At 45.2% G+C, this 27,388-nt stretch overlaps 1 protein-coding gene across 8 annotated transcripts in view; it reads left to right on the top strand.

The window, feature by feature from the left end:
• PRRC2C (proline rich coiled-coil 2C) overlaps positions 1–27,388 on the top strand; it is a 115,757-nt gene that overhangs the window by 57,808 nt on the left and 30,561 nt on the right. For 7 of the 8 annotated variants that reach the window (XM_053313514.1, XM_053313516.1, XM_053313515.1 and 4 more), the window contains exons 16-24: positions 1,678–4,056; positions 5,359–5,564; positions 5,669–5,823; positions 7,433–7,790; positions 8,373–8,458; positions 8,814–8,999; positions 11,137–11,388; positions 19,689–19,778; positions 23,397–23,498. In XM_053313514.1, the coding sequence (XP_053169489.1) occupies positions 1,678–4,056; positions 5,359–5,564; positions 5,669–5,823; positions 7,433–7,790; positions 8,373–8,458; positions 8,814–8,999; positions 11,137–11,388; positions 19,689–19,778; positions 23,397–23,498 (3,814 nt within the window). The remainder of the gene's footprint in view (positions 1–1,677; positions 4,057–5,358; positions 5,565–5,668; positions 5,824–7,432; positions 7,791–8,372; positions 8,459–8,813; positions 9,000–11,136; positions 11,389–19,688; positions 19,779–23,396; positions 23,499–27,388) is intronic. The other variant, XM_053313518.1, reaches the window with a different exon arrangement.

Genomic DNA, 27,388 nt, shown 5'->3' with positions numbered 1-27,388 from the left:
TTCTGGATCATCCCTCTGGGTTGGGACTTGGAGGCACTGTTTTATAACTCCGTTCCTATTTGGAGGGTCATACCCATAAGGTGGTGTTGAAGGATGCTTTCTCTACCCCATTGACCATTGAGCTAAGGTGTGCTGCAGGGTTCTATCCTTTCTTCCACGGTGTTCAACATAAACGTGAATCCACTGGGAGAGATCATCAGTATGCTGATGATACCCACCTCTACCTGTTGTTTGAATCTGCTGATATCTGGAGGCTGTTCTGTGAGGGCAAACATAAGAAACTTAAATCCACATAAGAAGGAAATGTTCTTTGATTAAAACCAGTAATTTGAAGGAAAACTTGTTAGGTGGGGTTCACACACAACTCCCCCTAAAAGACCAGGTTTGTCGTCCTGGTGATCCAGGTGTTGGCAGTTTCCAGGAATGCCTCTTACCAACTTTGGCTGGTATGCTAGCTGCAACCCAACCTGGAGGAACAGGAGTTGATCTCTGATACCCGTGCATTGGTTACATCCAGATTGAATTACTGCAGTGCACTGTATGTGGGAGTGCCTTTTAAAGGTGGGTGAGAAACTTCCAACTGGTTCAGAAAGCTGCTGCAAGGATGCTTATAGGCACTGCACAAGTGTTACACCTATCCTGCAGCAGTTTCACTGGCTGCCAGTTTGCTTCTGGGTCAGATTCAAAGTACTGGCCGTGACCTTCAAAACCCCATATGGCTTGAGCCTGGGGTTGTTTATATGAATCTGTGCAGATCCTCAGATCTCCATCTCAAGGCCTTCTCTCACCACTGACTCAGATTTGATTGACAGGGACTATGGAGGGCTTCTCAGTAGTCTCCTCCCCTTCAATCTTTGGCATGTCCTCTCAGACGTACTTCATCAGTCTCCCTCCTTGATTTTTTTTTTTAAAAAAAATATGAAATTCCTCCTTTTTTAAAGAAGTATTTTGAAATGGCTTTTAACTGAGTTCTCAGTTTTAGTCCAGTCTGCAATTTTTATCATCTTGTTGTTCGTTTTTGTGTGGTTTGTTTTATTGTAAGCCTGTCTGAGCAGCGGTGTGCTGAAGGGACAGGATAGAAATGTTTTAAATAAAATATTTCATAATACGTTTCATTATACCCAAGACTTGGGAGTTAAATTTGTAGGCTAAAATGGTGTACATATTCATTGATCTCTGGTAATGTTATATCGTTTATTAGTGTGCTAGGATCTGTACCTTTAATAGCCACTTAATAGTGCAGTGGGGAAATGACTTGACTAGCAAGCTAGAGGTTGCCCGTTCAAATACCTGCTGGTAGGTTTCCCAGACTATGGGAAACACCTATATTGGGCAGCAGCAATATAGGAAGAGGCTAAAAGGCATCGTCTCATACTGCACGGGAGATGGCAATGCTAAACCCCTCCTGTACTCTACCAAAGACAGCCACAGGGCTCTGTGGTCACCAGGAGTCAACACCGACGCGACAGCACACTTTACCTTTAGGATCTGCAAGTCCTAGCGCCCCCCCCCCCATTTCATAGATTAAAAATATTTTTCTAAAAGTAGCCCCCTAACTTTGTGAGTAGATATAATCAGAACTTACAGCAGGCAAATAATATTTATTTTTAATGTGTGACAAGGAATAAAGATATAATTGAGGCTTCAGCTAAAAATATTACTTTCTTCTTCATCTAGGCCTGAGGCACTTTTGGATCAAGAACAAATGACTGTTCAAGGAGTTTACTCTGTTGAACACAGTCAGTTGGACTCCCATACCAAGGCAGACTTCTTCAAGGAGCCCAGTGAAATGAGCGTACAGAAGTCTGCAAGCCGATTTTTGGAAGATCCACAGCCTCACCAGACTGACACACCTGTTTCTGCGGTCAGCTTTGAAGTAACTGTGGAAAATGTCTCACAGAGCTCCCAGGAAGAGCAGGTGCTTGTAGAAGAGAGTAACTCTTCCATGAAGAGGAGCATTTCTCATGGGTCAAGCCATTCTCTGAAATCAGAAGACCCAGTGAATGATACCCAAGGAAATGCTTCCAAAGTAATCAGCAGGCACATTGAGGCAAAAGAACCAGTGTCAGAAAGGCTGGATAGCAAACCAAAAAAAGAGGGGTTCTCAAGTAATAGACTGCCCGAGGGAACAAAACCTGAGAAACCCTTTAAGCCTAAATCTGAAACCAGGTGGGGACCAAGACCGGTTTATGGCAGAAGAGAAGAAGGTAGTGACAGGCCAGTGAGAAGGTCTGGTCCTATTAAAAAGCCTATCCTTCGAGATATGAAAGAAGAGCGTGAACAGAGAGAAGAGCGTGAGCAGAAAAAGGAAAGAGAGGGAGAAAAACTGGCAAATGAAAGAGTTAACAAGATTGAGAAGAGGGAACAGCCTCAGATGCCACCTTCTAGATTAGAGCCAGAGAAGGTCACCACAGACGTCAAAAAGGTTTTGCAAAGCACACCACAAGTTCTGGAGTGTGCGGACAGCTCTGTGCAGCAACCTGCAGTTACACCTCCTGTCCAGCCTAATGTTGTTCAGCAGGCAGCAGTGGTGCAGCCTGCATCTCAACAGCCATCAACTGTCCAGACACCTCCACCTACAGTTCCACAGCCACCTAGCCCACAAACTACACTTGAGCTTCCGTCCCTGACAGTTCAGCAGCTCCCAGTCCAGCAGCCTGTCAGCACAACAAAAGAAGAAACACAACCAGAGAAAGTAATTGGCAAAGAACGAACTGTAGAGAAACCTCGAATGGAAACCAGGCCAGTGAGAAGAGAGCCTGGTTTGCCCCCCAGAACATACTGGAAAGAAGCTAGGGATAGGGATTGGTTCCCAGATCAAGGATACAGGGGCAGAGGTCGTGGAGAGTATTATTCTAGGGGTCGCAGCTATAGAGGTTCTTACGGAGGTAGGGGTCGAGGTGGAAGAGGCCACAACAGAGACTATCCACATTACAGAGAAACAAAGCCTAGGGTAGAGCATGTGCCTTCCGGTCCTCTTAGGCAGAGAGAAGAGAGTGAAACCCGTAGCGAGAGCTCTGATTTTGAAGTTGTTCCCAAACGACGAAGACAGAGAGGCTCAGAAACAGACTCCGACAGTGAAGTGCATGAAAGTGCAAGCGATACTCTCCTTTCAGACAAGGACAGCTTAAGCAAAGGCAAACACCCCAAAAGAGAAGAAAAGCCAGATGTCAAAAAGCCTTCAAAAGCCCTGTTGTCTTTCAAACCTGAAAATAACATTCGAGGGGACAATAGAGTTCTAGACAAAACATATGGAAGAGAAGATGAGAATAAACCCAAACCAGGTTTTCTTCCAAAAGGAGAACCTTCCAGACGTGGCAGAGGTGGAATGTTTAGACGTGGGGGTAGAGATCCAGTTGGCCGTCCACCTCGGCCTTCTACTCTTAGAAGACCAGCATATAGAGAGAATCAGTGGAACCCAAGGCAGACAGAAATTCCCAAAGTTGACGATGGAGAACCCCCACGAAGGCATGAGCATTATGGTTCTATACCACTGGATAAAAGGCCACCTGCAAAGTTTGAGAGGAAGTTTGATCCTACAAGGGAAAGGCCCCGAAGGCAACGGCCTGCTCGACCTCCCAGGCAAGATAAGCCACCACGCTTTAGACGTCTAAAAGAAAGAGAGGCGGCATCAAAAATAAGTGAAGCCACAACCAGTTCATCGTCAAGCACTGCAGTGAACAATGCTGTTAATGAGCAGCCGAGCAGTGCTATGGATGTGTCGGGAAGTAAGACGCCAGACTTGTCTAATCAGAACTCCTCAGACCAAGCAAACGAAGAGTGGGAAACTGCTTCAGAAAGCAGTGATTTCAATGAGAGGCGTGAGAGGGATGAGAAGAAACTAGCAGATGTAACGGCACAGGTGGTTGTTAAGGCAGGGGAAACCATATTAGCTCCCAAAAAAGAAATAGCCAAGAGAAGTTTTTCTAGTCAGAGACCTGGGATTGATCGGCAGAATCGCCGTGGCAATAGTGGACCACCCAAATCTGGACGGAATTTCTCAGGGCCAAGAAATGAGAGGAGAAGTGGCCCTCCAATAAGAAGTGGGAAGAGGGGGTGAGTGTGTTTGCTACTAGAAAACTAATGCAGAATGCTGAAAGTTAATGAAAGAAAGAAAGTTCTGCTAAATTCTTAGTTTGTTGCTTATTCAGTTGGATTGACGAGACATGATCTCCATTCAGCAGGTTTCAGTGATGTTAGATGATTAATTATGTGAGGTACCAGGTCATAATTTTTATAGGACTCTATCTTCTCTAAAATTCGAAAGGTGGGAAGATGTTAGGTTTCAAAGGGGAACTCCAGGTACTGGACCTGAAGCCTGTAGGTATGGTGGTGGCCATTCAGAGGAAGCACAGAACAAAAGGGCACTATTATGCCAAATCTGCATAACTGATGTGATACTTGGGCTTGATTGCATTCGGAGTGGGGTTTTTTTGTTTGTTTTGTTTCTAAACTATTTAAAGGCTCTTCATTCAGCCTTTGGCCTGTCAGTAATTCTGGCTGCATTAAGTGTTCATGGAATTCAAAGTGGGAAGGGTATTGTGTGCATGTCACCTTTTCGTTAGGCGGCTTTTACACAGGTTCAGGCTAATTTTCATCTGGCACCAAGTGTCTGTCCATGCTTTGCTGCCCCCCATCTTGGTGTGGATTAAGTTTTGTTCTGGGTGGCAGTATCAAGGCAGTGTGTGTGCACATGTATTCAGAGTGGGACCTTCCTGATTCAACCTGAGTGGGATCTAAAATAAACTGAGCGGACATCCAAAACATGTGAGCGTGTGCATGCCTTAGAGGCAAAACTGTAGGAGAGATGTCTGGTAATGTTGCTTTTCATGCCCTCTGAGGACATTTTATTTGGAAACAGTCAAGATATCCCTCCACTTTAATTTTTGCACCAGGCCACGTGTATCTAGCTCCATCCATTTCTACCCCACCCCCACGACTTGCTCATGGACCTTAGTCTTTTTCATAGTTCTTCTGATCCCTCTCACATTTGTCAGCATCTTACATAGGATGCTGCCTTATACTAAGTCACACCATTGGTTCATCTATCTCACTGCCTGGCAGCAACTCTCCAAGGTTTCAGGCAGGATTCTCCCCCGACCCTATCTGGAGATGCCAGCGATTGAACCTGGGACAGCTTGCTTGCAAAGCGGATGTTCTTACCACTGAGCTACAGTCCCGTCCCCAATTTCTCTGAATTTATTATGGTACACCAGATGAAACACATTATTTCAACTAAAGTCCGAGCCATGTTCAGTAAAGTGCTATATAGCATCATGTTTCCCCACCCACCCACCTAAAAAAATGGCTGTGATGCCTCTAATGATTTGTTGCTTTGGGTCTTTTCCCCCGGTACAGACCATTTGAAGAACAGGCCCCAGTTGTGATTAGTGCTGAGCCGGTCAGCAGCAGTTTACATCAGGAAGAAAGTGGGAGCAGTGCTGCTGCACTAAAGGGCTCTAAGGATGTCAACAACAAGAAGCGAGAAGAGCCCAAAACTGGCCCAAAGAAACCCAAGGAAAAAGTGGATGCAATCGCTCAGTTTGACCTTAACAACTATGCAAGTATGTACTGATGGTCCTCTTTCTATCAACCAGATTGGTGATGATTTAATTGATGTAAATCCTGGTCGGATATATGTCGTCTAAAATTTGGATCTTCATTGCAGGTGTTGTCATTATTGATGACCATCCTGAAGTGACAGTAGTTGAAGATTCTCACTCTAACTTGAACAATGATGGTTTTACTGAAGTGGTGTCAAAAAAGCAACAAAAACGTTTGCAAGATGAAGAACGCAGGAAGAAGGAAGAGCAAACAGTGCAGGTTTAAGATTGTGTATATTATTCCTTTTTTAGGACAGATTTTTTTGGACAGATTTTTAAACATCTGTGCATATATGATGCACTCATGCCCACAGTTATGTGTGGGTAGTTCCTATTGACTTATGTATGAAGCAACAAGATTTTTCTTTTCAAAGAAGCATTGACTTGAATTGCTTCTTGTGTCACCAAATTTTATTTCTCTGCACCTCCGTTATTTACACACCCTGAAGTCCCTGCTAAAGGATTCTGAATTGTAATGCCCTTTTTGTATTTGGACTAATGCAGAACAAGCAAATGTGATGCATTCATGCTCTTTGAAGCTATGTTGAGAGAATCCATTGTGGGGTAGGGATAAAACAGACTCTTAAAAAATGACAAAGCTTTAGGTGATGATTGCATAATAAAAACTCTATTAAAATGCATTTCAGCCCTTATTCTTCAGGATCAAATTTCCCTTTTCAGAAATTAATATATAGAACATGTTTAGACATAACACTGTCTTTGGAAGAACAGTCAGTGTACCTTTGGCATTTTAGCTGTGAGCAGCATCTGTTACTTGTTCATAGCAGATTTCCCAATGTGACTATTTGTAAGCCATAATAATTGCCTTGCTGGGTCAGATCAATGCCTTGCCTGGCTCCGCATTCTGTTAGGTGACTGTGTTCAACTAAGTGCCTCAGAGGAGTTTGCAACCAGGATATGATGTGAATTCACATCCTCATCTGATGGTGGCAGTTATACTGGCTTTGAAAAAAGTGATTGCACTTCATGGCTATTGTCCCCCATATATTCCCTATCTTATTATTGATAAGCATATCTAGAGCTTATTGATATGCTTGTCTTCTGTATACAGGAGAACCTTGTTGTCCGCGGTTCTGCATATCCACAGGGTGTCTAATAGACACCTGTTTCCAGTATCCGTGGATGCTAAAGGGTTAGAACCCACGTTTCTGCATTTCCTAGAGGACCGGAAGTGGCTGTGGTAGTCGCTTCTGGAATCCATTTTGTGGACTTGGACTTTTTCCTGCCATTTTCCCCAGTTTGTGGTGGGGAGGGCATTCTGTCCTTTGGGGGGCATTCTTGGGCACATGGGGGATCCACAGAGCACGCCACAGTAAGTTGTGGGTCGTTTGGGAGCTTCTAAATTTTTTTACACTGGAACCTAGCCCCCCTTTCCCCATAACCCTAAATGACTCATTATTTGCAGTTCTGTTACTTGTGGTAGTAGTAATGAGGTTTTACTGTATGCACTTAATAATCTAGTGATTTCTGTAGTGGACATCATAATGGCAATGTGTTTTCAAAAATGTTGGGGGGGTTGCTTTGTTCTAAATTTGTTTTCTGTAATTTTCAGTGGATGACTGTTGAAAGTAAGTGTGTGTGTGTGTGTGTGTGTGTGTGTGTGTGTGTGTGTTCCTTCATACCACTTGTGATTTTATAAGCCCCTCATATTGCCTCAGTTGTTGTAAACTAAAGCCCAACATTGAAAGTCTGTTGTGCCGTGGAAATACAGAATACTTAAGGGAGCTCCCTCACATCAGAGACACTTGTTATGAGCATAACATGTGAAACACCAATATTCAGCCTCCTAACTTTTCTTTTATTCTTAGGTCTGGAACAAAAAGAGTTCAAATGAAAAAGGAAGAGGCCCAAATTCCAAACTGCCACCTAGATTTGCCAAAAAGCAGCAGCAGGCAACAGCAGCAGCCGCCGCCGCCGCCGCAGCTGCTCAACAGATTCAGGTCCAGGCTCAGCCTCAGCTCCCATTGCAGTGTGTGTCTCAGATCCCAAGTCCACAGACTTCAGTTCAGCCACAAACGCAGGCAACCTGTTCAACAAGCAACAGCACAGAGTATGCAGCAGCAAGCAAAACTCTTCAGAACACACCATCTCATAATGCTGTAGGGACTGAATTATGGGATAATAAAGTGCCACCCACTGCAGTCCTCAATGACATCTCTAAAAAATGTAAGCAGAGTTCTTTGGGTGTGTTGGTTCTCTTCTATCCTGTGTTTAATCTCAGGAAGTGTTTCCAGAATAGGCGTTTTGGCTCTGAGAAGAAACCTATTTGCTCTGCTCGCAGTGTCAGCCTCTTGAGCCTTTAGCTTTTTTGCATTGGCATCTGCTATATGAGAGGAGACTGAAGATAACCTGAAAATCTCTCTGGGAGCAATAATGTTGCCGAGTTGCTAGCATATGGATCTCCATTAATATGTTCTTTGACCCAAAGTAATTAATCACCTTTCCCTTCATCCTTCCTTTATCCTTCCATACCAAGTACCAAAAATATTAGGAATCTTTAGTAAGCAGCCTTTTGCCTCTGACTTGTGTCTTCAAGGGAGAATACACATATTTTAACCAAGTATTTTTATTGTAGTTTTAACTAACTGGTTTTCATTTTAATTTCTGTTTTAATTGGTTTGTGACCCACCTAGAGAGCTTTATTAGGTGGCATATACATGTAATAAGTAAAATATGTGTGTAGACTAGTTGCTTTGAGATCAGCACCTTTACTATCAAATATTCCCCTTTTTTTCTCTGGACTTTTAGTGGGACCCATCAGCCCCCCACAGCCTCCTTCAGTGAGTGCATGGAACAAGCCTTTGACATCATTTGGATCACCTGCATCTCCAGAGGTAGGGAGCAGACATAAAGAAAACAATCCATGAAGTATACTCAGATTTGTAATTTGCCAGTGACTGAAAGTAAAGTGAGCAAAATGTATATTCACTAGTTAAAGAGGTCTCAAATAGCTATTTTTATTTTAGTGAAAACAAATATTGACTTAATCTGCCAATATTGCCAGTGACCTAGCTTAGAGATGTTGCATCTTATAACAAAGAACTGTTATAAATAAAATCTGATTAATATACAGTTTTACCTTTTTTATGTTCATAACCTTAAATTTACCTGTATCAGTTGAATTACATTAAATGTAGCACTATAGATCGAAAGTTTGCTTAAAAGTCAAATTCCTGGTATTTTTACTAGGGAACAGCAGCTGGACAGGAAAGTGGAATTGAGCTAGGAATAGAAACTATTCAGTTTGGAGCTCCAGCATCTAGTGGAAGTGACAATGAAGTTGGCCCAGTTTCGGAGAAGCCTTCAGAGAAGCTGCTTGAACCCAAAGAGCAAAGGCAGAAGCAGCCTCGGGCAGGACCTATAAAAGCACAAAAAGTATGTGGAACTTTCCTACACCTATGAATTACAGAAGTACTTGTACAAGATGGCATTTTGGTACCAGTGAGTGCCAGTCCCCCCACCCCCAAAATGTAATTATGTAACCTTGTTGGGAAGGAAGAATGAATGAATGTATTACGGTCAATGACCAGCAATCAGCAAATAAAAATAACAAAATAAGACCAACACAACAGAGCTAGATAATAGAACATCCAAGTGAACAGAGATCTCAATTATAATTAAGTCAGTTGCTCCCATCTCAGTTTACAAGCTGCTGCACAGAATCTTGCTACCCCAGCTATAGTGGCTATATTACATATATGCCGATTGACCTGGCGTATTTTTAAAAAGGGGTTCAATCCAGGCAATACGAATGTCTCTATAATATGAACAATATAGAAGAACGTGAAATGGTTTCAATATTGCCTGAACCGCATGGACATAGCCAGTTCCTGAGTGGTATTTTATTATATCTGCCATCTAAAATGGCAAAAGGCAGGGCATTAAACCGCACCAGCAAGAAAGCTCTCCTCTGATTTAGAGTGGTCAAATTTGTGAGGTACACAGCTGGCTGAGGGTAGTTTGGGAAGCCGTCTGGAATACTACTAGGGGCCACAGAACTTAGATCAACTTTCTTCTTCATATCTATTGATTGATTGATTGAGTGCCGTCAAGTTGGTGTCGACTCTTAGCAACCGCATAAATAGATGTTTAATAATTTCTTTGGCAGCATCATGTCCCAATGAAATTAAATATTGTGGAGAGAAGTCATATCTACCCAATTTATCATAGTGGCTCTTGCACCAGTTAGAGTAGAACTCATCTTTCAGCCCCCGGGGGGTGGGGGGGGGAGCAGGTGGCAAGGCCCTGATGACAGAAATGTAATTTGAGCCAGTAGTTAGATGTGTGGAGCCATTCCTTGGCCTCAGCTCTGGTTAGACCTGCTTCTAGGCATAGGATGGCATTCGAGGCACATCTGGTGGGCCACTGTGTGAGATGGGATGCTGGACTAGATGGGCCTTGGGCCTGATCCAGCGGGGCTGTTCTTATGTTCTTAAATATTGCACAAAGGAATCTAGACTGGACCACTTCCATAGGTTTGAAGTTACAGGTGGAACAGATCTGGACCCCATATAACATTTGTGCCAATATTTTGGCCTGATACACCTTAATAGCCACTGAGATAAAATGTCCCCCTTCAGTGTGGAAAAACTTTAGTATAGCAGATGCACTCCTCTGAGCACTTGCTTCAGCATGTTCGCATTGTGCACTACATGTCCTATTTACATTAAAAAATAAACTTAAATACTTATAGGTCCTAACCTGCTCAACCCTACTCCCAGTAATTTGCCATTTCTGCTCTTTCAGTCTTTTACAATAACAGCCATATTCCATTCTTCCAGTATGCAAGCCCACCAATCAGTATTTGCTTTTAATAGCTCTGCAGGGATCAGATCTAATCAAGGTGCCTTGTCTCGTTTTAACTGGGACACTAAGCTAACAATTTCTTGGGTGGTGACCAGGGACCAGGTTGGGAGAGAGTCCAAATGAAATGGAAGGAGTGTGTCTCTGCTGTAACTGGCCAGATATAAGGTCTTAAAATGTGTCATCCAGGTGTCTGCCAAGATGTAACACCCCAGCTTAGAGGAGTTCCCATTGGAACTGGACGCCACAATCCTCCAAAATGTTCTCAAGTCTTTCTGGAAGCAGAGAGGAAGAAACAATATTATACTGATGGGATGTGGGGGGAGAAGAAGTGGGGTCTTGTTTGTTTTTAAAGGAGGGAGAAGAGTTGCATGGCTCTGTAGGGATACCCAAATAGCAAAAATCAGACCTCGTCATGCTGCTCCGTATTCAGCACATTAAAATGCTAAATTAGTGGCAGATGCTAGTTACACATGTTCAAAACAACATAAGTTGTGTGTATTTTACATACATTAACTTCCATTTGTTGAAGCCTAATGGACTCTTAATCCTGGGGCTTTTAGATCTAGACTGCGTTTGAAGATGTTTCTTTCATATCTCTAGCCAACCCCAGCCCCCCCAATAAATTTGCTGTTGATATTCTCATTCCTACTTGTCGAATTCAGTGTGCTTAAATGTCCATGTTGAAATTTTTAAACATGATGTTTAGCTTCCAGATATGAGTCCAGTAGAAAGCAAAGAGTATAAGCCTGGTCCAATTGGGAAAGAGCGATCATTAAAGAATAAAAAAGTAAAAGAGGCTCAGCAAGGTGACTCGGAGGGACAAGAAAAATCCAGTCCTACCGCAATCAGAAGCCCAGATCCTATTACCTCTAAAGAAGCCAAAACCACTGCTGAACTTGGTAATGAAATAGGAACAATGATATCTGTGTCTGCTCCAGAGTTTGGAACAACCCCAAAGGTAGGAAACAAAATAGAATGGCTACTAAGAGAAACCAAATACCAGCGCTGGATAGCTAGAATTTAGTTGTAATCGAATATGTATATCTGAAAGGAATTGAAATTAAAAGGGGATGGGAATTGGACAGGTGGTGTGAATGTTCCCCAAAATTATCAGGCAGTTATTGGAAAAGCTGGATTCAGCAGTGATCCTTCCAGGCCTTTGTCTCAGAAGCTTGCGGTACTTGCTTTTAAACAGTGAATATAAGAGAATACCACAACTGAGCATTTCAGCAGCCTGCCCAACTTTCCTAGGTGTACATCTCTTATGGGAGTTAACTTGTGGTAAGAAAATAACAGGAGCTGTGAATTTCAGAGAGCCGTTCAAGCAATTTGTGGTTTTGTTCCCTCCTCCTAATTCGTCCTGTTGCAGAAAATAGTATTAGGGTGGAAATATATGCAGGAGACAAAAGAAATAGAATAAATATCTTCCTCCATTGTGACTGTTTCACTGAGGATCCCTGCAGGGGGAAGAAAATAGTCCCGTTTTAAGCTTGTTTAAAAATGAGGGTTTAGCACAGATTTTACTTCGCTAAAATTTTAGGACATGACAACTCTCCAGGCAATATGGTTTCAGTACATAAAGCGTTCTGTTTACATGTGACTCTGACTGCCTCAAATCTTTGGCATATGCTCAGTCAGTCCAAGGGGTGAATCTGATAACACTGCCCTTCTACAGTCTGCCAAACCAATTACTCTTTTACTGGACAAGTTTTCTGCCCCATTAACAAAAGTCAATTGCCCACCTCCCTAATATAAACTTCTTGTACCAAAGGATATAAAGCCCAGTAGACATTTCCTCTTGGGAGGGAAGAGGATTTTCTAGACTCTTAAAATATTTTTATTTGAAGCAACTAATAGCATGGGTAAGCAATTAAAGATTAGCTAGCTTTACTTGCGCAGAGTATCTGTGCACTAGTACTTATTGCTCTCCCTGCCACAGCCCCCTCACCTCAGAGATCTCTCCACACTCACCTGAGCCACGCTCCTGTTCATCCTCCATCCTGTTGCTTCCTTCTCTGATGCCTGGAGTCGAGGACATCTCTCATTGGGTTATCGTGTCCACGTGCTCCCAGGCAGGACTAATCAAAATTCGTTACTAGGCTTAAGAGCCCTGGACGCCCAGTTCTTTTAGTCCTGCAGTCGCTCCTAGGCAGAGATTGTTCGTATTGCTCTTGCAAATCTTGTTTGTCTCTTTCTTATTTCTTTGTGATATTTCTCATTGTACTTGGACTTTTGCTCTATTCCTTACTTAGTTTTTACTTAGTTTTAAAACAAACAACCTTAAAAAAACAAAACACCACTTTCTTTCCCACTCTTTTTGCTATCCTCCTCAACTGTCGTTTCTCTGTTTCCCTGCACAATGGAGCATCGCCAGGCTATTAGATGCATTTTAGTGCCCAGGGGAGGACAAACGGAGGGCTTCCCGTTCGCCTCTCGAGCACCGGGTTCGCCCCCCATATCGCCGCCATTAGCAGCTGCACGGAATGAGGAGGATTTGCTGAGGGATGCCGGATCGGGTCCCTCAAGTGCTATGGGCATGGTCGCTGGATCGGGCCCATCCCTGCTCACCCGCACAACGCCAACTGTGGCGAGAGCAAGGGGAGATGCAATCCTGGATGGTGCTGGCCAGACCTCGGTCTCGTTCCCGCCCATTCCAGAGCTCAGAGAGCCGAGCCGTACAGCTTCTGCTGCCGCACCCTCTAGTGGCTCTGCAACGGCTTCTGCAAATGGCGGCTCGACAATTTCGGCAGGAATCCTGGGAGTCGCCGCTCTTCCAAGCCACGTTTCTTCCACTGACCGTCAGGGAGCTGGCTCCACAGCAGAAAGACCGGTGAGATTCCTCCTTGTCGCGGCTAGCCAGGGACCTCCAGTAAATTACCCCCCAGTAAATGTCCCTCAACCTGTTCAGAATGTACCTCCTCAGGCCATTAGTCTCCCTTTGGATATGCCAACTACATGGCAGGACTGGATTAAAGAGACCTTTTCTGTGTCTCTTAGGGAGGTGGTTAAAAAAGGGAAGAAGTCTAAGAAAAGGTCCAGGGAATGTGTTTATATGCCCAATTCTGAGAGGCGCAACCTGAGTCCACCTCATGACCGCTCTTCAGTCCACCTCATGACTTACTCTTCCTAGTAACCCCCTACCTCCGGCTTCCCCAAGTGAGCCCGTTCACCTTGTCATGCCGATATCCCCGACTCCTTCAAGAGCAGATGCGGTACCGTTAGATATTCCAGATCCGGGGGTACCTGTTGTTATACCAAATCCTGTGGCTCCAATTCCTAATTCTGTGGTTCCATCACCGATCCCTATTCCTAACCCGCGGCCGGAATTACCTTTAGACCCATTTGACAAAGAAGAGGGAGAATGGTCGGATGACCAGGACAATCCTGCATCCACAATATCTCAAAGATTATTTTCTCAAGTGGATTTGAATCCCCTCATGTCTAGAGCCATGAATGCATTAGACCTTCAAACACCTGTGGCCACTGAGGCGGTTCCACCTACTAAGGGCTCACTGGTGTTTCCTAAACTGAAGAGTAAGGAGTTGCTGTTACCTCTCCCAGAACTCCTGTCTGATACGGTTAGGGAGGAGTGGCTACTCCCCTCCTCTAGTCGTAGATCATTGGCAGTGGCCAATAAGTACTACTCATTCCAACAAAAGGCTATGGACATGTTTAAAGTACCCTTAACATATGCCCCGGTGGTTGCCCTTCTAAATGGGGCTTTACTACCGAAGGATGGGGAATCAGCCCTGAAAGATCAGAATGATTAAAAACTGGAAGCTTCTTTCAAAAGGGCTAATGAGGCCTCTTCTCTGGCCATTAGGGCCTCGGTGGCGGCCTCAGTGTTGTCGCAGGCTTCTATAGTTTGGTTAGATGACCTTATTCAGGACCCCCCTACAGATGTGTTTAATTTAAGGCACCAACTCATAAAGATTCAAAAGGCGCAAAGCCTTTGTCTCTGATGCAACCCTAGATGCTATAAGAGTTTCATCCGGGGCTTCCACAGCCACAGTCATGGGATGCCGTAACTTGTGACTAAAACATTGGCCTGTGGATGCGAATTCCAGGGCCAATTTGGCCTCTGCTCCCTTTGATAGGGTTAAACTCTTTGGGGAGGAGGCCCTTAAAGAGGTGTTAGTAGAGTCTAAGGACAAACGTAAGACCATGCCTCTTCCATCCACCACATGTAAACAGGAACGTCCTCTAAGAAGGACTTTTCAGTTCCAGTACCAGCCCTTTCGATCCTTCCGACTCTCCTTTCGAGGGAGAGACAGGGATTCGAGATTCCAGCGACCCCAATGGGGCAGACAGCGAGGCGCTAGGCCCTTCAGCCAGGGCAGACAGGCCTTTGCCAATCAACCCAAGTCTCAAAAACAGCAGTGACTCTCCAGCAGGGTCTCTGGGGGCCGCCTGTCAGCCTTCTTTCAAAAATGGCAGGAAACAACTATGTACTTGTGGGTTCTGTCAACAGTGCAGTGGGGCTACAAGATAGAACTCACTTCCTTACCACCCAGCAGATTTCTACCAACCCCAAGGTCACGTTGGCCTATCAAGCATGTTGGCCTTCTGGGCGCTATTCACCACTTAAAAGATATAGTGGCTATAGAATTGGTGCCTGTCAATCAACAGGGACAGGGAATCTATTCCATAATCTTCACGGTTCCCAAAAAGGACAAATCCCTCAGAGCTGTTCTGGATCTGAAGTTTTTGAATCAGTGGTTCCCAAACGCAGATTTCTCATGGAATCTCTTCGCACCATAACAGAGGTGTTACAACATCTGGACCTCTTAGCTTCCATAGATCTAAAGGAAGCTTGCTTACACATTCCCATAGATCCGGAAAGTCGTCATCTCCTGCGCTTCAAATACAGCGGAGTACATTATCAATACAAAGCACTGCCGTTTGGTCTCTCCTCAGCCCCAAGAATTTTCACCAAGGTGCTGGCACCTGTGATCGCACATCTAAGACTACAGGGAGTTCATGTTTTTTGTTATCTCGACAACCTGCTTTTAAGGTTTCCCTCGGAACTGTCTGCCACAAGAGACCTTCATCTAACTCTTCACACATTAGAACAACACGGATTCCTAGTAAACGTAGAAAAAAGTCACCTGCAACCTTCCACCAGGATGCAACATCTGGGCGTCCTAATAGACACACGAAGGGACTGTCTCTTCCTACCAGACGACCGGATCAAGAACCTCGGGGAAGAAATATGGGAGGTGCTGAATGCTTGTCAAGCCAAGCTCCTGTTGTTGGCACGTCTCCTCGGCCTAATGGTGGCCACGCTGGACACCGTATCGTGGGCCAGATTTCATCTGCGACCGCTACAATGGTTCCTTCTAACATTCAGGGAACCCATTTCGAAGAAAGTCATCATAACCATCCTCGTTCCTCAGGACATACTAACGTCCCTGCAGTGGTGGCTCCTGGATTCCAACACTCAAAGAGGCAAGGAGTTCATCGACCCGGCCCGGATTCTGATCACAACCGATGCCAGCAAGACCAGCTGGGGGGCACATTGTCACCACAGAACAGCCCAAGGCCGGTGGTCGCAAGCCGAGAGTGTACACAGCATCAATTGGTTGGAGCTGAGGGCCATCTGTCTTGCCTTGTTGGCATTCTAGGACCTGATCACAAGTTCCCACGTGTTGATTAGAACAGACAACATGACGGCGAAGGCCCACATAAACAGACGGGGGGGACCAGGTCTCAATCTCTTCAGGCTGAAGCATCACTGATACTGGATTGGGCGGAGGTTCACCTGGCCTCACTCATAGCCCACCATGTACAAGGGGATCTCAACTCGATAGCGGACTGGCTGAGTCGAGAGCAGCTCCTACGCGGGGAGTGGGCACTCAACAGGAGAGTCTTTCGGATGATCACATGACGCTTCGGCACTCCGAGAGTCGACCTGTTTGCCTCAGCACTGAACGCACAGCTCACCAAGTTCTTCACCCGCTTCCCCTGCCCACAAGCAGAAGGGGCGGATGCCCTAGCAGCGAGATGGCCTCAGGAACTGCTGTATGCCTTCCCACCAACTCTGTTCTTGGCCCGCTTTCTTCGCAGAGTGCACTTGCTCAAGGTTCAGGTCATCCTAGTAGCTCCTTACTGGCCCAGGAGACCATGGTTTGTGGAGTTACATCACTTGGCCATACAGGAACCGTGGTTCCTCCCGGTGTCAACAGACCTTCTACTTCAAGGTCCCATAGAACATCACGATCCAGGCTGGTTTCAACTAGCCTCCTGGAGACTGAGCGGGGAATTTTAAGTAAGTTCGGCTGTTCGAGAAGTGTTCTAACCACCATGTTATCTTCCACAAGGGAGTCCACCAAGCGTATATATCAGTATACATGGAGAGCATTTCTTTGATGGTCAGCAAGGCATTCCATACCTCAGGGGACAGCGTCCATTAAAGATCTCCTTGCATTTTTACAAGATGGCTTAGACAAAGGGCTCAAGGCTAATACCTTAAAAAGACAAGCTGCTTCCCGTCCACATCTGCGGCCTTCTCAACCAACGCGCCAGTGCATGCAATATGCAGGGCCGCGAATTGGAAGGCTCCGTCAACATTTACGAAGCACTATAAAATTGATCTATATGCGTCTTCTCAAGCTGCATTTGGACGCAGAGTGCTTCAACAGGTTCTTCCCCCGGAGTAGGCACGGACACTCCCTCCCAGAGAGTTTTGGCCAGGGCTTTGGTATGTCCCAGTGAGAGATGTCCTTGGCTGCAGGCATCAGAGAACGGAGCATTGGTTTCACTTACCGTGAAGGCTCCTTCTTGATGCTGGAGCCGAGGACATCTCGGCCCTCCCAGGCAGTGTCCTGGTCTACTCCACGGGAAACTTGAGCATATTACAAGAGTACAGCTAATAGTTCCAGAGGTTTCTGGGGTTCCTCTATCTTCTTTGTTATATATGTGTGTGTGTGTGTGTGTTTTAACGCTGGCTGTGTTTTAACGCTGGTTGTATACTACTTACTTCTGTGCTGTTTGCACATTTGGCCTAAAAGAACTGGGTGGGGTTATCCATCTGGGGCTCTTAAGCCTAGTAACTAATTTTGATTAGTCCTGCCTGGGAGCACGTGGACACGATAACCCAATGAGAGATGTCCTCGGCTCCAGCATCAAGAAGGAGCCTTCACGGTAAGTGAAACGAATGCCCCAATCTCCCTCATTCCTCCATCCCGTTGCTCCATCCCTCCCATCCCTCTGGGTCACGGCTGCAGCGTTGCTGGCACTGGTGATGTGCCCGGACCGATCTGGAGGCCATTCTACAGGCCTCCAGACCGGTCCGGACCTGGGCGGTTTGGATTCGGTTGTTTCAGGGTGGGGGGTCCCCTTAAGGGCGCGGGAGGGTTTACTTATCCCTCCCGCTGCTTTCCCCCCTCTAGTGACCGTATTTCATGGAATAATTGTTCTTACTATTTCCTCGAGCGCCCCTTCTCCGGCGCTCTGCTGCAGCGATTGTTTTAGTCATGGGGCGGCAGGATACCTCCCTGCCGTCCCTTCCTCTGTTTGGCGTCATGGCATAAAGTGCAAAAAGGCTTTAAGAAGCCTTTTGTGTGCACGCGCAAGTACTTTCTTAAGTAAACGGAGTGGCAGGATATCTTCCTGCCGCCCCTTCTCCCGCTTTGCTGCACTTTGCAATCGCTGCAGCAGAGCACCGGAGAAGGGGCGCTCGAGGAAATAGTAAGAACAATTATTCCATGAAATACGGGCCCCGGAGGGGGGAAAGCGGCGGGAGGGGTAAGTAAACCCTCCCGCGCCTTAAAGTAACCCCCCACCCCAGTGCCAGAACACAGCTCCACGGTTCCGTGCACACCCTTAGCTGGCACCAATTGGTCAAGCCACAACCCCCTTAACCCCTGAGACCTCCTCACCCCAAGCCCTGCTCCTGGTCTTCCCCGCAGAAGGAGCAGCAGTGGCACTTGAATGGGCCTTTCCTTGCTGCCACCATCGCTATGGCCACTCATTCCCCTCAGGATGCTGACAGGCCCAGGCCCGTCCCTCACCTCCCTTCCTCCCTCCCGCCTCCTCCCCTCCGCCAATGTCCTCGGTAACCCTGAGAAGTGATGGTGGTTGGCCAGGCCCTTCCTCACTGCTGCTGTCATGGCCACTCGTTCCCCTCCCGTCCTCACCCTTCCTTCTTTCTCTCTCCTCCGCTCTCTCTTTCCCTCTGTCCTTCTCCTCCCTCCCCCCCCCCCAAGTTTACAGATCTTGTTTCCTCATCTAATTCGCACAGTGGCAGACCTGTCTTGGCAGACCCATGCCCACTATCTATATATAGATACAGATTCTCCTCTCCTCTATAATCAAGCACATCTTCTTACCAGTAACAGTTGCATTCCAACTGACCTTAACCATCACAGACTCCTCCTCCCTACCTGCATATGGAATCCCTGCTGCCCAGTCACCATGGTGCTTCTGCTCTGTTACTTCCAATTGGTAAAGCACTGTGTAGGCAGGGCATGCCACATACATCCTTAGCCTTTTATATAGAGAGATAGCTACTTCCTTGTTAACAGCATTTTGTGTGCAGCATGAGCAAAGTTGCTGAATATTGCATGAGGAAAAGCATATTTCTTCACCTTAGTCAGCTAACCAAATATCAAGGTTCATTATCTATGTGATGAACTTTTTCCAGGGTGCCACATAGGTCACACTTTCAAATCTCTAAGTAGAAGTATCTAAGATAAGTTCCTCTTTCTCTTTTCAAAGGGCACATTTTGAAATATTCCTTCAGGCTGCGGCCTTCCTTCCTTCTTAGTAATAGAAGTTTTTAAATCAGTTGTGTTCTGGTCTTTCTGCAGTGTTTTGAATTTATGGAAATGTGTTATTTCCTACATTTTTTCAGTGTAGCAAGGATAGGGAACTTCTAAAGCTTGTGTCATGTATTTAATGATTGTTGTTTGTTTCCATATAGCTTTATTCAGACCTCTGCGGGGGGGATCTTCATTATTGTCTCTTATTTAAATTTATGTAGCACATGTTTTGACATACCAGTGTATTTTTGTGAGTTTAAATTAATGCCTTAATTGTGGACTTTATAGGTTTTGTAACATACGTGTGTGTTTGTGTGTGTGTGTATAGGTAGGTAGAGAGAGTTATTTGTGGAGTTCTACAAGAAGTGTGATTCTTATGTAGCCATTTAATTTATGGGATTGTGAAAGATTGTTTAGCTTTTTATGTGTTCAACTAACTGTTTCTAGAAAGAATGATGTCATCTGGGTTAGCTTCTTCAACTTCTTTTCTCCACAGGAGTCTGTTACAGATTATACAACACCTTCTTCTCATTCCAGTACAGTGGCTACAAACAGTGCAAAGATGGAAGAAGCTTTAGTGACAAATGTAAGCTTATTAGTGACTTCAGAATAGAACTTCTGTGTTGTAATTATATTCAGAATAATGTTCGGTATTTTAGATTTCTAATATGGCAATATAGATAATTATCCTACAGTAAACATTCTACAGATACACTTGAATGTGGGGAAGTTTTTGTTTTAAGGAGTGGTGGTGTGTTGAATAATAGTTTGATTTATTTATCTCTCTATTTATTTATCTTTGTGTTCCGCCTCAAACTTCTGTCTGTGGGCAGTTCACATCATCATAAAACAAATTAAAACCTTAAAACAATTTAAAACCACAAGTCTAGTTAAAAGCTTGGGTGAATAAATGTGTCTTTAGGGACTTTTAAAAAGTTTTCAGAGATGGAGAGGCTCTTATTTCAACAGGGAGCACCTTCCAGAGTCTCGGGGCAGCCACAGAGAAGTCCTTTCCTTGTGTGGCCACCAGATGAGCTGGTAGCAACTGCAGATGAACCTCTCTGGATGATCTTCGTAGGCAATGAGACCTTAGAGATGGAAGCTAGATATACATGGCTGGGGAAGCTTTCAATAATTTTGGAAGAAATAGAAAGCTGTTTAAATGAGGTCTGCAAGTAGGGTATTTACATATTATAGTAATATGTACAGTACCATGTGGTAAGGAAACTTGAATTATTATAACAATTGAGTTGTTCTCAGAATGCTTTAGTTTTGGATTAATCAACAGTATGGCTACACCCTTAGAATACTAAGTAGTGTATCCCTCTTGGACTTGTACCACTTCAGAATAGAAGTGGGGTATATTCCATGCCATTGTTTCCCACTTTTACAGACACACATGTGTATACCCTTCAGTAGTCCAGAAGCTGAGAGGTTGACTCCTAGTGTCATCCACTAGGAGGCAGATCCTTTGAAGAAAGACTTCCAATGTGGGCTGAGAGGCACTTCTGACTTCTTCTCTGGAGCCAGTTTTTCTCCTGCCTTCTCTGTGAATAGGTGCAGGTTTACGTCCTGGCCAGAGTGACTAGCTAGAGCTGGGTTTCTTTAACTTGGTCAGGTGATGATAAAGAAAATTATTGGGCTTTCAGCAGCCTAATTTCAGGGGAGATTTGAGCTAGATGCGGTGCTGCCCCTCAAGTACTGTCAGGGAGTCCCAAGTTGGGGAATGCCGAACTTCTTAGATTCATTTCAGTGTGTCATTCCATTCTCATTCATACTAGTACATTCTGGTTCTGTATTCTAAATTGCCACTCCACTATATAACTCACTGTTATCACCCTGATTGCATATACAGGAATGTGGATGTTTAAAAACAGGGTAACTACATCCTCCGTAGTAATCTTGAAGTTATTGCTCCTTGTATGCAGTCATAGTGAGAGAGCATATTTAAGTTCTGATTTAGCTCTCCTTTGCCCCACACACCCGAGAGAGTGGAGGGGGTTGCTAAAAACTTCCGGTTTTATGCTGACTGGGGCAGCAAGAGAGTATACAGCCACCCCACACCAACAGTTTTTGAAGCATTACTGGAGGGGGAGTAAGGGCACCCTCCCCGCACCTTAAAGCGACCCCCCCCCCCCACGTTCGAACCATTTTGAACGTGGGGTTTCCAGATCATTCATGTACATCCCTACCCCCCACACCCCAGAATAGCCTTGTGATTTGCTGCATACCTCGTGCTACTAGTAGTTGCCTTTTCTGAGTGTGTGTGGCAGAATGCATATTTCTAATGCTTGCTCTTAATGCATAGCTATACATGCAGACTTCACAGTGTTGTATTGTTAAAACCAGTGTTCCCTCTAACAGGGATTCCCAAATGATGTTGACTACAACTCCCATAATCCCCAGCTGCAATGGCTTTTGCTTGGGGATTATGGGAATTGTAGTCAACATCATCAGGGAATCCCTGTTAGAGGGAACATTGGTGTTAACACAATATCATGGTAGCTGCACACATGACAAAATTCAGAGGTCATAGAGCCAAGTAGCTTCAGTCCCTGATTTAGAAGAATTGTTTGCTAGATTCAGACATGATAGTTCTCTCAAACCATGGAGTGAGGGGGAAGGAATGGATAAGCTTGAGGAGGAGGAGTGCAGGCCATGAACGTGCTTCACCAAACCTTGTTTTGGAGAGCAGTTTTATGGTATCTGAATTGAGCGATTTGCTCTGATGCTTAAATGCCTACCAGCTGTTTATGCCTACAAGGGATAAGAGATTATCTCTTTTACAAGATATCTGCTTCTAAATTAGAAGAAGCAGATGCAAATGGGATGGTGAATTATGTCCCTTAAACAAATTTGAAAGGCTGACATAAGATACGAATTATAACCATTCTGGAAGCAAGCATGTTTACTAGCCTCAGATTCTGAACTAAGTGGTATGGGTCCTCCAATAGATGGTTCCTTGCCACCTGGTATTTTATCAACTACTGTAATATGTGAACATCTGAATATTTTATGAATAGCATTTGAAGCTTACTGTACCTGCCAAATAGGATTGAAGCTACCTATAACACTGAAGAGCAAAATGTTAATTGCAGTGATAACTAAAAATGCTTTTATATGATGTGCCTATTCTTACAAGTCTGTGGAGGCTTTGTGGATTTGCCTAGGTCATTGCCTGCTGATGAAGTTGGCATATGCTGTCTAGCAACAGAAAGTGTCTCCTGGACATGGAAGCCTGATGTTCATCATTGTTTGGCTTTGTGGATCCATCTCTGATTTAACCATGGCATATGCTTGGAGTAGAGCAGGATTGGAACATCTCTAAGAGGTTTTCCAGTTGATACATTGTTGCCTGCTAAATGGATTTGGTGGCATTAAATATACTGTGATCTGTTATTTGCAGTGTTTGTAGCTTTCTGTGTCAGCCCTTTTGTTCCTCATGACTTGAAACATGTTAACCTTTTGTGAGAGTTGGATCACATCCACAGTGGAGCACTTTGTAATTCTTGGGTGCTAGCAGCTTTGGCATACTGCTGTTTTGGAGTTAGATTTACCCATTGGTGTGTCGTTTGAAAATTACGTGTACCTTCATTCTTTAAACTAGCTGTATCCTGTTTTGTGGCAGTATCATGGGGTGATTGTAAGAGCATTGGCAATGACCAGTAAGAGAGCATCAACATTGTGTTTTATCTTGCATTTAGGCTTTAGGAAAGTCTGTGGAAAGCATAATTTTATAGTCAAGTTCAGACTCTTCCTAAACTTGGACTTATGAACCCCAACTGAAGAGGTGTAAAATAAAATTGTGATGTCTGTATTAGCGGATAGGTTTAGTTTTTGTTCACTTGTGGCACTATGGGAGGAGAATATCCCTCAAAACCTCAGGGCTATCATACCACTTAGCTTGTTTAGTAGGTCCTCTGAAGATCAGTCTAGGGGAAACACCATCTTCTGGGGTTTTTTTGGTAGGTGTGTTTTTTTTTTCTTTTAAATTAAATCCAAAAGGAAATGGACAATATTCCACAAACCAAATTCGCGTTTCCCCCCACTTGTCAAATTTTCTGTCCTCTTCTTGCAAAGTATCCCAGCCAAATTCTCAAGCCTGGAAGACAATCTAAGTACAGCAGCATTGCTTGAGCTCTTGCTTTTGTTGGGGCTTTTGTCATAGTTAGCTAGAATGTGATATGTGTTGCCTGCCTTTCAGGTGCCCCTGCCCCACACCCTCCCCCTCCCTAGGAGGGAGACTCTACAACAGAGCTCCAGCCTAACTCCAGTTTCTCCCGCTACCGTCGACCTCACCCTCAAGGTATGTACTGCATCCCTCTAAGGGTCATTTTCTTGCATGCAGGGGAAAGAGTTGATGCTGGCAGACTGCAGTGGAGAGACCAAAGAGGCACCTTTAAAAGCAGCTTTTTGCTTTTTAGACCACTAGAAGAAGAGTATCTGAGGGGGTGCATTAAATTACTATCTTACCCTCACTTTGTAACTAACACCAACCAACTGACACTTGCACCCAAATCCTAGGTACATGTCAGCATATCAGATAGGAGTTATCATGATGGTTGAGGTATGATTTTTGTTTTTCCTTCCTGTAGTGAATATCTGGGAAACAAGCTGTTTACAGATAGGTAGCTCCAGAGGCCTTCAGTGAAGTAGATTGTGTGTTGGTCGAGGAAGCAGTGTTGAATGTAGCAATATGTAATGCGTAGTGGTTGGCTCATGTAGGAAACGACAAATGGGGACTGGCAATTACTTAGGTGGTGTTTGCTGATATGTTAACCGCTTCTGTGTATAGCAGTGCTAGCTGATACCTTTAGAGGCTGTGTTGGGGCTATGGTAGATAGGTATTCTTCATATTGAGAATGGGTTCATTTGGATTGGATTGTTCATCTCATCATGTTGTAAAGTCAACCTTGGTGGCATTATTTGGAACTTAATACCAATTCTTATCTGTGTTATAAATGAGTTGAGAGGTATAATGTTAGATTTCTATCCCACCTTTCCAGTTAGGGCACAGACACTGAACTACTAGTAGGGCTTGTTGCTTTGGTTTTAAAGGGGCAACACACTGTGATATTAGCAACAGCAGATGCAATCGCCAAATACAGAGTGCTCCTTTCTAGCATATCTGCAGCCAATTCCTATCAGGCTAGTTAGTCACCAAAATGTGACTAACATTTAGTCACTTTATTTAGACTAACACATAACACATAATGTCACTAAATGTTACATTAGTCACATTTAGACTAACATTTAGTCACTTTATGGCAGACTAAAAGTTTTTACCAGTGCTCTCTTGGCTTTTGGCCTCTGTAGAGGGGACAGAGGAAGGATTTAGCAAGAGAAATTCAACACTTCAGATCAGTTACTGAAACTAGCAGATTCTGAAGAGTGGTCCACAACCACATTTGACAAACTTACCATTTTTAGTTGGAGGCTATAATTTAAAGCTATAGCTCATTCTGCTTATCCTCTTTATTCAGGTGCAATTTGTTATATATGCAGACAGGACTCTGGGCTTTGCAAATTCATTTCAGTGGGGCTTCTGAGGGAAGTTTCTGAAAGGATTGTGCCCGCCCCCCGGCAATGTGTGCTGCTTTAAAAAAAAAAAAAACTTGGGTTGGGGCAGTCCTTGTCTTCTATTGGCATACATCACTAACATGCTTCATGGAAAGAAGCCTCTTGATAGACTGAGATTAGAGCGTGAGAATGTTGAAGATCTGGTAGTGGTTCCAACATTCATAACTAGTGGGTTCTGCGCCTGCGCAGATCAGCTTCGGGAAGAATTCGTTAGCTCCTCGCGACGCCAACCGCACACTGCACGTGACTGCAGTACCCTCTAGTGGCGGTTAGGCGTCTCTATTTTCAGTTTCTTTCTGACCGCCATAGCGATCAGTACTCGGAGACTGTTGCTCCTCGTGGAAAGTTTGTTATTGGTTTTTTCGGCTTTTGGACTTTGGAAAACGGACTAGGACTTTTCTTACGGATTTGCACTTTGGCTTGGATTAACTCATTACGGTTTTGACCCTTTGGAACGGACCTGACGGCGTCTCTTCTTTACACTTTTGCCTCGGACTCGATCTCAGATCTCCCCCTACGACCTCGAAACGGAACAACTACTGAGCAGGATGCGCGGCGTGAGTAAGGCGAGTAATCCTGGCAAGACAACTTTTAAACATTGCACTAATTGCCGGGGGAAGATCCCCTCAACAGACGGCCATACCCTCTGTTTGTTTTGCCTTGCGGAGGTGCATGATAAGACTTCTTGCTCGGTTTGTTTGCGCCACATTTAACAAACAGACTCTTAAAAATCGAGCAGCGCGCCTTAAGGTTTATCTGATGGAGGACGCTTTGTTGCCTAAGGATGCGCAGAAGGAGGCAACGCTGGGTCCTGCAATGAAAGCGCAGTCTAAAGACCCGGGCAGATTGAAAGAGTCGAAAGGGGACTCGTCAACATTGGCTGCTTCGACATCGAGGGCCTTGGCATCGGGTGTCTCGGCGTCGGAATCCACGTCGAGTTTTAAAACGACCGGAGGATCATTGGTCGGGCCTGAAGAGAAAGCACAAGGGTGACGCCTCTGGGCATAGTGCCGCCCACAAGAAGCTCAAACACCATGACCAGGTTTTGGAACATACTCCTTCGCCTTTGGGGCTACAGGACTATGTAATTCCTCGACACAGAGCGGCAGTGTTGTCTCCGGCTCCGATGCCCTATCAATCCCCTCTGACTCCTGGGCATCGACCGCGAAGCGCTCGGCATCATGAGCGGTCGGCAGCGAATGAACTCAGGTTGGAGTCTGCGAGGCAGGCTTCATAAGTCCAGAGACTCGACGTCGACATGAGGCCACACCCGTCACTCACCCTTCGACGTCGATGTCGAACGTGGCTCCGGAATCGACAGTCGCAGTGATTGAAGACGCCGAACCCGACTCCGACCCTGACGTTGAGCACATTGACATCAAGGATGAGGTGGCGTTGGTGATTCAAGCTATACCGGGGCCATCCCCAGCCACACCAGGGGCAAGCGAGCAAGAAGCTAGCAGACTAGCTCGCATGCTAAACTCTGAGGAGATTACACCCTTGACGGGCACCTTGACGGGTTTTCACGTGGGTGATTACCTCCCTGGACATATTCCTAAGACACCTTCATTGTCAACGAAGGGTACACCAATTGCAGGACCCTCATTCAGTGATGGGGTGACACGGTGGAAAATACCTAACGCAGACTATGCTTTATTTAGAGAGTGGTTACGTGTAAGGGAACAGATCCAACGGCTGTGCAAGCTGTTCTGACGCCAGTGCAGCGCATAGAAATGGCTGTTCAAGCATCAGTGCCTTTACCACATCAACGCTCGGTTTCCCTTTAAGCTAATGTACCACGGGTTCTTCCTTCCACCCTGCACCAGGCAGCAACTCAGACGACACATGTACCTGTCCATGTGACGTCAACTGGCATTGGGAACTCTCCTGTCCCATCTGATGATGGTGAAGACGATGATATAGAGGATGATTATGCCTCGGACTCAACCCCGGATCCGGACGACCCAGAGGCACCTGTCCTCCCAGATCCTGATTCTAATGTTGCGGTTGTTCCATCAGTTTCACCCAATGAAGAAATGAAGGGCTATCATCAGCAAGTGGCAAAGATGGCTCAGGTCTTGGGCCTGACCCTGAAAGAGAAGACCAGTGACTTAGAGGACCCTGTCTATAACATGATGAAGGTGGCCTCGAGTTTGAAGCCGGCATACTTACCTATGTTGCCTTGTATCACCAGGGCAGCAAAATTGGCTTGGGAGGTACTCCAGACATCAGCACCAACCTCGAAACGTTTGGAAGCTCTTTATCGTGTCCAGGAGGAGGAGAACGCGTGTCCAGGAGGAGGAGAACGCGTCCAGGAGGAGGAGAACGTCCAGGAGGAGGAGAACGCATTACCCTGCTCCAAATTCGTTGGTAGTTGATTGTGCAACAACTTCTAAGGGCGGCAAGCGTCACACCACACCTGCAGACAAGGAGGGCCGCGAGTTAGATGTTCTGGGAAGACGCACTTACTCGACGGCACGTTTGTCCATCAAAATTGCAAACTATGTGGCTTGCCAAGCAAGATATACACATTCCCTGTGGGAGGCTCTGTATGATCAGTGTTCAAAACTGGATCCTGGAGAGTTTATGAAAAGATTTGAGGCTGTATTTGCAAGA

This window comes from Hemicordylus capensis, chromosome 4, assembly GCF_027244095.1.
Source record: "Hemicordylus capensis ecotype Gifberg chromosome 4, rHemCap1.1.pri, whole genome shotgun sequence".
NCBI classification, from domain to species: Eukaryota; Metazoa; Chordata; class Lepidosauria; order Squamata; family Cordylidae; genus Hemicordylus; species Hemicordylus capensis.
This window is presented reverse-complemented; position numbering and strand designations above follow the sequence as displayed.